The sequence below is a fragment of the Tachysurus vachellii genome, chromosome 26 (assembly GCF_030014155.1).
Source record: "Tachysurus vachellii isolate PV-2020 chromosome 26, HZAU_Pvac_v1, whole genome shotgun sequence".
Classification (NCBI taxonomy): domain Eukaryota; kingdom Metazoa; phylum Chordata; class Actinopteri; order Siluriformes; family Bagridae; genus Tachysurus; species Tachysurus vachellii.
Genome location: NC_083485.1, coordinates 7,737,033 through 7,749,436, shown reverse-complemented (window position 1 = coordinate 7,749,436; position 12,404 = coordinate 7,737,033). Strand labels below are relative to the sequence as shown.

Sequence of the window (12,404 nt, the reverse complement as noted above, 5' to 3'; positions counted from 1 at the left end):
TTAAACAAGATATATTAATAAACACTTTGAAATGATTTAAAATTAAATTTGCCCATCAACTGTTTGGCATGCATTGAATTATGTATTTATATGAGCAGATTTTGAGTTATAGTTCTTCTATACCAGACATAATTTTGTCATTTACAGAAGTTTTGTACCCTTTGTAACATGCAGCAGTACTGTCTGATACAAGCCATTTGATTAATAATTCTGTTCTGATTCAAGCTTTTTCACACAATCATTTTTATACGATTGCAGCCCTTTGTCTAATGAGGTGATTTGAGCAAGGTAAAAGATATGGAGTGATTCTATAAATTGGTAATAACTGTAATGAAAACTTAACATAGCAATAAAATAAAATATATGACATGTGTGCTTAAGGTGACAGGTTAATTATTTTAGGAGCATGTGGCATGTACACATAACTTTAGAACACCATTTTGTTCACTGTATGTCATAAACGCATATACCAGGGGAGTTCAAATTTCTAAACCTGGCAAGGTTATTAGCTTGGTAATTTTTCACACATCTGCATTTAGTAACATACTAATTTAATAAATGGTGAGTGTGGCACAAGACGCTATGGAAATGCAGGCAGATGAAATATGAACCAAACACATGACATGTAACTCATGGCCCCATTTCCTTAAATGGTTTATGAACACTCATCCTGGGTTCAGGTTTCACAGAGTGACATACATATGTTGACATGTGAAATTCTACTTGAGATAAATTACAAGCAGTGCATTAAACATTTTTTCACCATAAAATTACTGATCTTTTAGTGATTTATGCTCACCGTTATATATTATATACTATATACTACCAAACATATAAGCTGTGAAGATTCATCAGTCATGTCCATTTTAACAGGATATCCATATTTAAACCAATACAAAATTATACTACCAATCTACTTTTAGAAGGTCAATTCTGTTTTAAAAGAATATTCAAATATTTAAGTAAAATACTTTTGTGTCCACAATGGGATTGCTGCCATCAAGTGTTCTTTGACTAGCATCCAAGCCTTATTAGTCTGGACATACTGTATATAACTTCTGCTTGGCTTGCAGAACACAACTAATATAAGTAGCTGTCAGATAGAACAAGAAGTATAGGAGTCTGGCAAAGTTCCTGTGTGTGGTAAGATGCAATTGAATTATTCTGTATTTATTCTGTAGAAGAATTACATTATTTGTGTAATTCAAAAATTTAATAGATCAATTACAGAACTACTGCAACTTTAAAATTTAATATTTAAATAAAACCAATGTGATTATACAAGTAACATGATGCATTTTGCTTACATTCCCATATATTAGGTTGAGCTGAACATCCATTGAAATTAATCTGAATTTAAACTTTGAAATAACATACTGAACCCTGTTGTAAACACTTGTTAGTCACATATGTTTAATCTAATTTCATATATTCAAATACATTATATGATTGTTTGTTTTACAGATCTGTGATTTGACACCTGTGAAAGCACAGGAAGGTAATTCAAACAGAGATGACAATCACTATATTAAGAGACTGTACTAGTTGTTAAAAAGAAAGAATTTAGGATGGTCCTATACTGCTTTTAAGTAGTATATGACACTCTCTAATCGCTTCTTATTTAAAAAAATAAATAAATAAACATTTAATAATAAACATCTTTACCGTACTGTAATTTATGCAACATTAGGATCATAATTTTGGAATAAGCTGTAAAAGAAAGAACATTGATCTATACTTCAAAGTACTTGAATGCTACACAAAAAAAATTATCACCACGTTTACAATACTATTTAAAAAATATAGATGTTAAAATTGCAACAAAGGATAAATTTCATTTAATTAATTTTGTCACTTTGTGTGTCACTATTACAGAAAACTGCCACCATGAGCACGGACGCAGAGATGGCCGCTTACGGCAAGGCTGCCATTTACCTCCGTAAGCCAGAGAAGGAGAGAATTGAGGCACAAAACATGCCCTTTGATGCAAAGGCAGCCTGCTATGTAGCTGATGACAAAGAGCTGTACCTTAAGGGTACAATCAAGAGCAGAGAAGGTGGCAAAGTCACTGTTGAATTGCTTGTGAACAAGGAGGTAAGAATTGAAGCTGAAAATCGAATCACTAACTCATAATATTATACACAGGTCATTCACACTAAATGTGCATTATTTGATTATCTTACAGACAAGAACGGTTAAGGAGGATGATGTCTACCCCATGAATCCTCCTAAGTTTGATAAGATTGAGGACATGGCCATGATGACCCACCTCAATGAAGCCTCTGTGTTGTATAACCTCAAAGAGCGTTACGCAGCATGGATGATCTACGTAAGATAAACAATAGTACAACACTAAATAATAATTACACTACTCTACAAACACCTACATTAGTTAAAAAAAAAAAAAAAAAAAAGAGATGATTTCTTACTATAAACTTTGAAAGTTCGAGTGATACAAAGGGTGGCTGACCAGATAGGATTGCATAATTTCTATAGTAACTCTTGTACTGTATGTATTCTTCCCTGTCATATCTACTTCAGACCTACTCTGGACTTTTCTGTGCTACTGTGAACCCCTACAAGTGGCTCCCAGTATATGATGCAGAAGTGGTGGCTGCCTACAGAGGCAAAAAGCGCATGGAAGCTCCACCTCACATCTTCTCTGTGTCTGACAATGCCTATCAGTTTATGCTTACTGGTAAGACACATTTAACCATGCAAATATTAAATTTATTATGAAATTTTCCTACTTTTTTAAATTAAAATTTATCAATGAAATTGAATCTGATTTTTATCTCACAGATAGGGAGAACCAGTCTGTTCTGATTACGTAAGTACCATTTATTACATGAGTACATACAAAAAATGATTAGAATTCTCATTTTAATGTTAGTAATCATTTTATCTCATCTAAACCAGTGGAGAATCTGGTGCTGGAAAGACTGTGAACACCAAACGTGTCATCCAGTACTTTGCCACAGTCGCAATGCATGGTGACAAGAAGAAGGAATCTTCCAGCAAAATGCAGGTACAGTATGAACCAAACTCCATTTGGTCTTCAGGGCACTATTTTTTAAGGCCGGGGTTTTTGGGTTTTAAATTCTTTCTCTACCTACTTGAAATGAAATGTCGTAAAAAAACAAACAAATTAAAATGAATGTTTCAGGGATCTCTTGAAGACCAGATCATTGCAGCCAATCCTCTGCTTGAGGCCTATGGTAATGCTAAGACTGTGAGAAATGACAACTCTTCTCGTTTTGTAAGTTTAATTCTATTCAGCGCAACATATTTCAGCAAAACGATTATATAAATTGCTGTTGGTTGTATCATTTCTGATGAAACTGACACTGAATTATTTGTTTTTTAACCAGGGTAAATTTATCAGAATTCATTTTGGCACATCTGGCAAACTGTCTAGTGCTGACATTGAGACATGTAAGTTGACTACATGTTACACCACTGACGCTAGTTTTACTAGCCTAGCTTTTGTTTATAACATGCCACTTTGTCCTAACAGATCTGCTGGAGAAGTCTAGAGTAACATTCCAGCTTTCTGATGAGAGAGGATACCACATCTTTTACCAGATGATGACTAATGAAAAGCCTGAGCTGATTGGTAAAGAATATAATATACATTTACACTTTGCACAGCTTACACTAGCCAAAATTTTGTTTTAACCTCTGTCCTTGCTCCACAGAAATGACACTCATAACTACCAACCCCTACGACTTCCCCATGTGCAGTCAGGGTCAGATCACAGTGCCAAGCATTAATGATAAAGAGGAACTGATTGCCACAGATGTAAGGGATTCTTGCTAATTGTATTGGAGTACTTTATAAATCCTTATGGCTTTAACAACTGTCATTCGTTTACAGACTGCTATTGACATCCTGGGCTTCAGTAATGAAGAGAAAATGAGCATCTACAAATTCACTGGAGCTGTGCTTCATCATGGTAACATGAAGTTCAAGCAGAAGCAGCGTGAGGAGCAGGCTGAGCCTGATGGCACAGAGGGTAAGACTCATCTTTAATTTTTATAATTGTCTCAAGCATGAATGCTCTGGTTCTGTGATTCAAAACCCACAAAATCTTAGGCATATTCTTTTTGTCTTGCTTATATTAAGGTGTATGTATAACGTGTAAATTTGCTACTATTAACAGAGGCTGACAAAGTCGCCTACCTTCTGGGTTTGAACTCAGCGGATATGCTAAAGGCCTTGTGCTACCCCAGAGTGAAAGTTGGAAATGAATTTGTGACAAAGGGACAGACTGTACCACAGGTATGTAATCCACAGTAAAGAGCATTTTGTAAATCAGGCACGTTATAAAGAAGTTAAATGAAACTGATAAACATCTGTACTTACAGGTATATAACTCTGTGAGCGCACTGGCCAAATCCATCTATGAAAGGATGTTCTTGTGGATGGTCATACGCATCAACCAGATGTTGGACACCAAACAAGCCAGACAGTTCTTCATTGGTGTGCTGGACATTGCTGGATTTGAAATCTTTGATGTATGTGATATGTTTGTGTTTGTGTGATATGTTTGTGTTTGTGTTTACCTAAAAATTGTTTGAATCATATTGAATACCTACAGAGTGTCCTCTTCCATCTTTTCAGTTTAACAGCATGGAGCAGTTGTGCATCAACTTCACCAATGAGAAACTTCAACAGTTCTTCAACCACCACATGTTTGTCCTGGAGCAAGAGGAGTACAAGAAGGAGGGCATTGTTTGGGAGTTCATTGACTTCGGCATGGACTTGGCTGCTTGCATTGAACTTATTGAGAAGGTGTGGTATCCATGAAGGTCATTATGCTTTGTACATTTGCAACTTCTGCAATGTATCCTCAAAACTAATTCTATTGTATTCAAAACTTCTTTATTGTAACAGCCAATGGGCATCTTCTCCATCCTGGAAGAAGAGTGCATGTTCCCCAAAGCTACTGACACCAGCTTCAAGAACAAGCTGTATGATCAGCATCTTGGCAAGTGCAACGCTTTCCAGAAACCCAGACCTGCCAAAGGCAAAGCTGAGGCCCACTTCTCCCTGGTTCACTATGCTGGTACTGTGGACTACAACATATCTGGCTGGCTGGACAAGAACAAGGACCCACTGAATGAATCTGTTGTGCAGCTGTACCAGAAGTCTTCTGTTAAACTGCTTGCTACCCTTTACCCACCTGTTGTTGAGGGTACTTTCATTTATTTAAAAGGCATACTTACACTAATTATTTAGTTTTATGCTTAAGAATGTAATTGTGATTATAATTTTTAAAATATCCAGAGACTGGAAAGAAGGGAGGCAAGAAGAAGGGTGGTTCCATGCAGACTGTGTCCTCACAGTTCAGGGTTTGTTACACTTACAGTTCATTATGATCAATGCAATTATATTTTAGATGCAAGTACTGTATAAATAATAGGTTTACTACACAGGAGAACCTGGGCAAGTTGATGACCAACTTGAGGAGCACCCATCCTCACTTTGTGCGTTGCCTGATTCCAAATGAATCTAAGACTCCAGGTAAATTTTGAAAGAATTCTCAGTAGACTCACTGTGAGCCGTGCAAACAAAAAATTCTGTTGACTTCATTACACCATGAATGACTTCTCTTCTGGTCTTTATCAGGTCTTATGGAGAACTTTCTGGTTATCCACCAGCTAAGATGTAACGGTGTGCTGGAGGGTATAAGAATCTGCAGAAAGGGATTCCCCAGCAGAATCCTCTATGGAGACTTCAAGCAAAGGTACAAAAAACTCCATAATATTATTTGTGTCTATATATATTTTTTTCTTGTCTTAAATTGTTGAGATAAATACTTATATATTCTTACAGATACAAAGTGCTGAATGCCAGTGTTATTCCTGAAGGCCAGTTTATTGATAACAAGAAGGCCTGTGAGAAACTTCTGGGATCCATTGACATTGACCATGACCAGTATAGATTTGGACACACTAAGGTGATTATGAAAAAAGCTCTTAATATTCTCTTTTTCTCTGTAGATGTAAAGTAAATTGAGGTCCAAATAATATAAATCCTGCCATTTATTCCAGGTGTTCTTCAAAGCTGGTTTGCTGGGTGTTCTTGAAGAGATGCGAGATGAAAAACTGGCTTCTCTGGTCACAATGACTCAGGCTCTTTGCCGTGGTTACCTCATGAGAAGAGAGTTTGTGAAGATGATGGAGAGGAGGTATTTTATAACGTTGTCACCAGAAACTGTTTTAAACTAGGAATATAAATATATGTTCATCAATGTATATCTGTTCATTAAAATTTTATTATTTGCCAATTTTTTTTATTTATGTCGATAACAATAACATTTAAATAAGATATGAATTCAGACAAAATGTAGACAAGAAACCATTTCTATTCTCAAAGGTCGGCCATTGACACCATACAGTACAACATCCGCTCATTTATGAATGTTAAACATTGGCCATGGATGAAGGTGTACTACAAGATCAAGCCTCTTCTGAAGAGTGCTGAAACTGAGAAGGAGCTCTCCACCATGAAAGAGGACTTCACAAAATGCAAGGAAGATCTTGCCAAGGCTGAGGCCAAAAAGAAGGAGCTTGAAGAAAAGATGGTGGCACTGCTTCAAGAGAAGAATGACCTGCAACTTCAAGTTGCATCTGTAAGAATTTCATTAAGTAAATTTAGTTATGAATATAAAATATCAGTTCAATGTCTACGTTCATTTTACTTCCAAATTGTTAGTTTATCTACTATGAGCCTTTCTTGCACTATAAATAGGAATCTGAGAATCTCTCAGATGCTGAGGAGAGATGTGAGGGTCTGATTAAGAGCAAAATCCAGCTTGAAGCTAAACTCAAAGAGACAACTGAGAGACTGGAAGATGAGGAGGAGATCAATGCTGAGCTGACCGCAAAGAAGAGGAAGCTGGAGGACGAGTGCTCTGAGCTGAAGAAGGACATTGATGACTTGGAGCTCACCTTGGCTAAAGTGGAAAAGGAGAAACATGCCACAGAAAATAAGGTCTTTACTTTGTTACAGACAGCAAAAAAATAACTATTGCCACTGTTTATCTAATTAATCAATTTTCTACAAATAAAGTAATTGTGTTCTCACAAATGCAGGTTAAGAACCTCACAGAAGAGATGACAACTCAAGATGAGAGCATTGCCAAACTCACAAAAGAGAAGAAGGCCCTCCAAGAGGCACATCAGCAGACCCTTGATGATCTTCAGGCAGAGGAGGACAAAGTCAACACTTTAACAAAATCTAAGACTAAGCTTGAACAGCAAGTGGATGATGTGAGCAACGTGATACAGAATTGCAAAAGTGCTTGCTAAAAAGGTGATTCCGCAGAAGTTACCTAAAGAAATATTTTGTATTCACAGCTGGAAGGTTCTCTTGAGCAAGAGAAGAAACTCCGCATGGATCTAGAGAGAGCTAAGAGAAAGCTTGAGGGTGACTTGAAACTGGCTCAGGAATCCATCATGGACCTTGAGAATGACAAGCAGCAGTCTGAGGAGAAGCTGAAAAAGTAAGTATATAGCAAATCAGAAAGTCCATCAACTCATTTGAAATAAATAAATCTATCTTTCTATCTTGTATGTTGAAAAATGTTATTGTTCAATTCTCTCAGGAAAGACTTTGAAATAAGCCAGCTTCTTAGCAAGATTGAGGATGAACAATCTCTTGGTGCTCAGCATCAGAAGAAGATCAAGGAGCTTCAGGTATTTAAAGATTTTCTTTCATACTTTATTGCGTATAATAGTAAAATCAATTGAGAACTCATAGTTGGCATCTTGGTGATACAGATCCAAATGAAAGTGTGCTGACAAGGTGTGTATAAAGTACCTCTACTTAATTATACAGTTCTTCACAAATGTGCCGTCTTCTTTCAATAATAGGCCCGTATTGAGGAGCTGGAAGAAGAGATTGAGGCTGAGCGTGCTGCTCGTGCCAAGGTTGAGAAGCAGAGATCTGATCTCTCCAGAGAACTTGAGGAGATCAGTGAGAGACTTGAGGAGGCTGGTGGAGCAACTGCAGCTCAGATTGAGATGAACAAGAAGCGAGAAGCTGAGTTCCAGAAGCTGCGTCGTGATCTTGAAGAAGCCACTTTGCAGCATGAAGCAACTGCTGCTGCCCTCCGCAAAAAGCAGGCTGACAGCGTGGCAGAGCTGGGAGAACAAATTGACAACCTGCAGAGAGTCAAGCAGAAACTTGAAAAGGAGAAGAGTGAATACAAAATGGAGATTGATGATCTTTCCAGCAACATGGAAGCTGTTGCTAAAGCTAAGGTTGAAAATAATATTTAATGTTCATTCAGTATGTAATAATTGTCAAGGTTACAGATTATTCCAGTTCAATTAACTAAAACAAATTTTTTTATAGGCAAATCTTGAAAAGATGTGCCGTACCCTTGAGGACCAACTGAGTGAGGTCAAGACCAAGAACGATGAGAATGCACGCCAGGTTAATGACATCAGTGTTCAAAAAGCAAGACTACAAACTGAAAATGGTAAGAAACCTTCATGTCTCTCTGTAATATGTTGTAAATTAGAGTAAAATAACAAATCCTTATATGCACTGAAATTAGCCTTTTATCACATTATCAACTGAAGACACTACCACCATTTCTCTACAAGACTTGCTTTAGTTTAACATCTAATCTGCAATCAAACAGGTGAGTTTTCACGTCAACTGGAAGAGAAGGAAGCTTTGATTTCCCAGCTGGCAAGAGGCAAGCAAGCATTCACTCAGCAAATTGAGGAGCTCAAGAGACAGATGGAGGAGGAGGTTAAGGTAAATGTTTAATGAAATTCTATCACATCATATACATTAAGGGTGACACACAGGTGATATGTATTTATGAAGGAATAGTAAACAACCTATACTTCTTTCCCACAGGCAAAGAATGCCCTGGCCCATGGTTTGCAGTCTGCCCGTCATGATTGTGATCTCCTCAGGGAGCAGTTTGAGGAGGAGCAGGAGGCAAAGGCTGAATTACAACGTGGAATGTCTAAGGCCAACAGCGAAGTTGCTCAGTGGAGAAATAAATATGAAACTGATGCTATCCAGCGCACTGAGGAACTTGAGGAAGCCAAGTATGTCCAAGACAAAACTTCATGATACTGAAAAAACAGTACAAAATCATATCTAAAACAAAATTGAATGCTTAACAGGAAGAAGTTGACACAGCGTCTGCAGGAGGCTGAGGAACAAATTGAGGCTGTGAACTCCAAGTGTGCCTCTCTGGAAAAGACCAAGCAGAGACTTCAGGGTGAGGTGGAGGATCTCATGATTGATGTGGAAAGAGCCAATTCCTTGGCTGCCAACCTTGACAAGAAGCAGAGGAACTTTGATAAGGTAATCTGTCTAATTTATTTACTGAGATGTAATTAATAAGTTTTACATTTCTGTTTGGTGTCTTCATACAAGATTTTACAAAATCTGTGTTGCTTCTGTCTTAAAGGTCCTTGCAGAATGGAAGCAGAAATATGAGGAGGGTCAGGCTGAACTGGAGGGAGCCCAAAAGGAGGCCCGTGGTCTGAGCACTGAGTTGTTCAAGATGAAGAACTCTTATGAGGAAGCTCTTGACCAACTCGAAACACTCAAGAGGGAGAACAAGAATCTGCAGCGTATGTCACACGCTGAACTATTTCATTGACACTTAACATGTTTTTTTTATCTTAGTTGTGCCCACAATCTGTATTTACAATTGTTGAACAATTTGTGAACAGAGGAGATCTCAGACCTGACTGAACAAATTGGTGAAACTGGAAAGAGCATCCATGAGCTTGAGAAGGCCAAGAAGACAATAGAGACTGAGAAGGCTGAGATCCAGACTGCTCTGGAGGAGGCTGAGGTAGACAGATAATAGCACACATGACGACAATTGATACCAATTCAAGATTTTTTGTCAGCAAATTGTTTTTCACCCTAAAACTGATTATGTTTTACTTCTATTTCAATGTATTCACAGGGCACACTGGAGCATGAAGAGTCAAAGATTCTCCGTGTCCAGCTTGAGCTTAACCAGGTTAAGAGTGAGATTGACAGGAAGCTTGCTGAGAAGGATGAAGAGATTGAGCAAATCAAGAGGAACAGCCAGAGGGTGATTGAGTCAATGCAGAGTACTCTGGATTCTGAGGTTAGGAGCAGGAATGATGCTCTGAGAATTAAGAAGAAGATGGAGGGAGATCTCAATGAGATGGAAATTCAGCTCAGCCATGCCAATCGCCAAGCTTCTGAGGCACAGAAACAGCTGAGGAATGTCCAGGGACAACTCAAGGTGTGATATCAAATTCGTACAATTCAGTGTTCCACATGTGTCCGATGATCTATAAATGAAGCTTTTAAAAATATTTTATATATATTTGTTTTTGCTTTCAGGATGCCCAACTGCACCTTGATGATGCTTTGAGAGGACAAGAGGACATGAAAGAGCAAGTAGCCATGGTGGAGCGCAGAAACACTCTTATGCTGGCTGAGATTGAGGAGCTAAGAGCTGCCCTTGAACAGACAGAGAGATGCCGCAAAGTGGCAGAACAGGAGCTGATTGATGCTAGTGAGCGTGTTGGCTTGCTGCACTCTCAGGTATTTTTTAAATCAACTTGTTTCTTTAAAATATGTATGACTGGTAAGAAAGGATAATAATTTCTTACGTATTTTCTCTGCAGAACACAAGTCTGCTGAACACTAAGAAGAAGCTGGAGGCTGATCTTGTTCAAGTCCAGAGTGAGGTTGAGGACACTGTGCAGGAAGCAAGAAATGCAGAGGAGAAGGCCAAGAAAGCTATCACAGATGTGTGTATTGGTACAATTTATATTACATATTGCTAATCAGTTGTAAAGCATCAGGTAGAAAAATAATCTTGCAATATTACAATAGGCTGCAATGATGGCTGAGGAATTGAAGAAGGAGCAGGACACTAGTGCTCATCTGGAAAGGATGAAGAAAAACCTGGAGGTTACAGTCAAGGACCTCCAGCACCGCCTGGATGAGGCTGAGAATCTGGCCATGAAGGGAGGAAAGAAACAACTCCAGAAACTGGAGTCCAGGGTATGACTTGAAGGCTATTTTTTAACTCAAAAGCTTTGCAAGGTTTTCATATTCCAGTGCCCCATTTCGGATACAGAACAGAATTCATGTTGCAAGGAATGTCTCAATGTTTTGTCTGTGGATTCTCCCAGGTACGTGAGCTGGAGAATGAAGTTGATACTGAACAGAGACGTGGAGTCGAGGCTGTTAAGGGTGTCCGCAAATATGAGAGGAGAGTGAAGGAGCTCACCTACCAAGTATGTATACAGTGTCAAATGATAAGTTCACTATTAACATTTCAATGCAAACTAATTAAAAAAAATTGAAATTCACAGACAGAGGAGGACAAGAAAAACATTGCCAGACTGCAAGATCTGGTTGATAAGCTGCAGCTGAAGGTCAAGGCCTATAAGAGACAGTCTGAGGAAGTGGTAAGATATATTTGCCCAAGCATTGTAATGCAGATCAATGAATATGCTAGGCCTTTCTCCAGAATAAGTGTTTGGACAATATCACATATGTCCTACAACTGTTTGTTTTCAGGAGGAACAGGCTAATGCCCACCTTTCCAAGCTCAGGAAGGTGCAGCATGATTTAGAGGAAGCTGAAGAGCGTGCTGACATTGCTGAGTCCCAAGTCAATAAGCTCAGGGCTAAGAGTCGTGATAGTGGAAAGGTCAGTAAAGAATTTCTTTAAATATGAATTTTTACATTTTTCTTAAAATTAATGTATTATGTTTAGGTGTGGGATTTTAAGTAACATATAGAAGTTAACAAATTTATTTTTTTCTTCTATTGTTCCACAGGCCAAAGAAGAGTAAAACTCTGAAGCAAGATTATGCTGCAGTTATAAAATATGACTATATAGCAGAAATAAGATTTCCATTCAATATTAAATAAAAATGTATATAATTAATCAGTAGTTCTTGCTATTCTTGTCAATAAAATAATTTTATCAGAGATCACAATGAATAAGTAAATGTAAAAACCTATTTCCTGATCTGGTATACAAAATAGATATTACTGGATAATTCCAGTATAAAATCTGAAAAAACATAACAGAACATGTTTAGCCAATTACAGTATTTAGCCAGCTAGTGATTTCTTATGCTTACAGCTACAAATTTTGCTTCTTATAGATAGAATTTGAAGCAGAACATTAGAATATCCTGTAAGTCTACAAAGAATTTGGTTTAGTGTTGGAGTCAGCAACAGGTTCACAGAATAGCCCACAATTCACAAAATATACAATACTGAATGCATAATATTCACAGTGTATTGTGTATTGAGTACTCATAATACTCAATACACAGTACAATTGAAAAGGACCAGCTGCATACTTCTGCAGTTATCCAATCAGCCATACATGTGGCTGCAGCACAATGCATAAA

At 37.7% G+C, this 12,404-nt stretch overlaps 1 protein-coding gene across 1 annotated transcript; it reads left to right on the top strand.

Moving 5' to 3' along the window:
* Window positions 1–1,887: 1,887 nt before the first annotated feature.
* Window positions 1,888–11,710, top strand: LOC132841383 (myosin heavy chain, fast skeletal muscle-like). The gene is made up of 38 exons (XM_060863737.1): window positions 1,888–2,094; window positions 2,186–2,329; window positions 2,542–2,698; window positions 2,803–2,830; window positions 2,920–3,028; window positions 3,167–3,259; window positions 3,372–3,435; window positions 3,518–3,616; window positions 3,699–3,802; window positions 3,878–4,016; window positions 4,164–4,282; window positions 4,369–4,518; window positions 4,625–4,795; window positions 4,898–5,198; window positions 5,291–5,355; window positions 5,440–5,527; window positions 5,633–5,750; window positions 5,840–5,963; window positions 6,058–6,194; window positions 6,383–6,638; window positions 6,758–7,000; window positions 7,102–7,278; window positions 7,366–7,511; window positions 7,614–7,704; window positions 7,882–8,271; window positions 8,366–8,492; window positions 8,658–8,776; window positions 8,882–9,078; window positions 9,157–9,340; window positions 9,447–9,612; window positions 9,715–9,839; window positions 9,957–10,265; window positions 10,367–10,570; window positions 10,654–10,779; window positions 10,865–11,035; window positions 11,167–11,271; window positions 11,350–11,445; window positions 11,558–11,710. Exons 1-38 carry the CDS (start codon window positions 1,888–1,890, stop codon window positions 11,708–11,710), a joined length of 5,802 nt encoding a protein of 1,933 aa, XP_060719720.1.
* The last annotated feature ends 694 nt before the right edge of the window (window positions 11,711–12,404 follow it).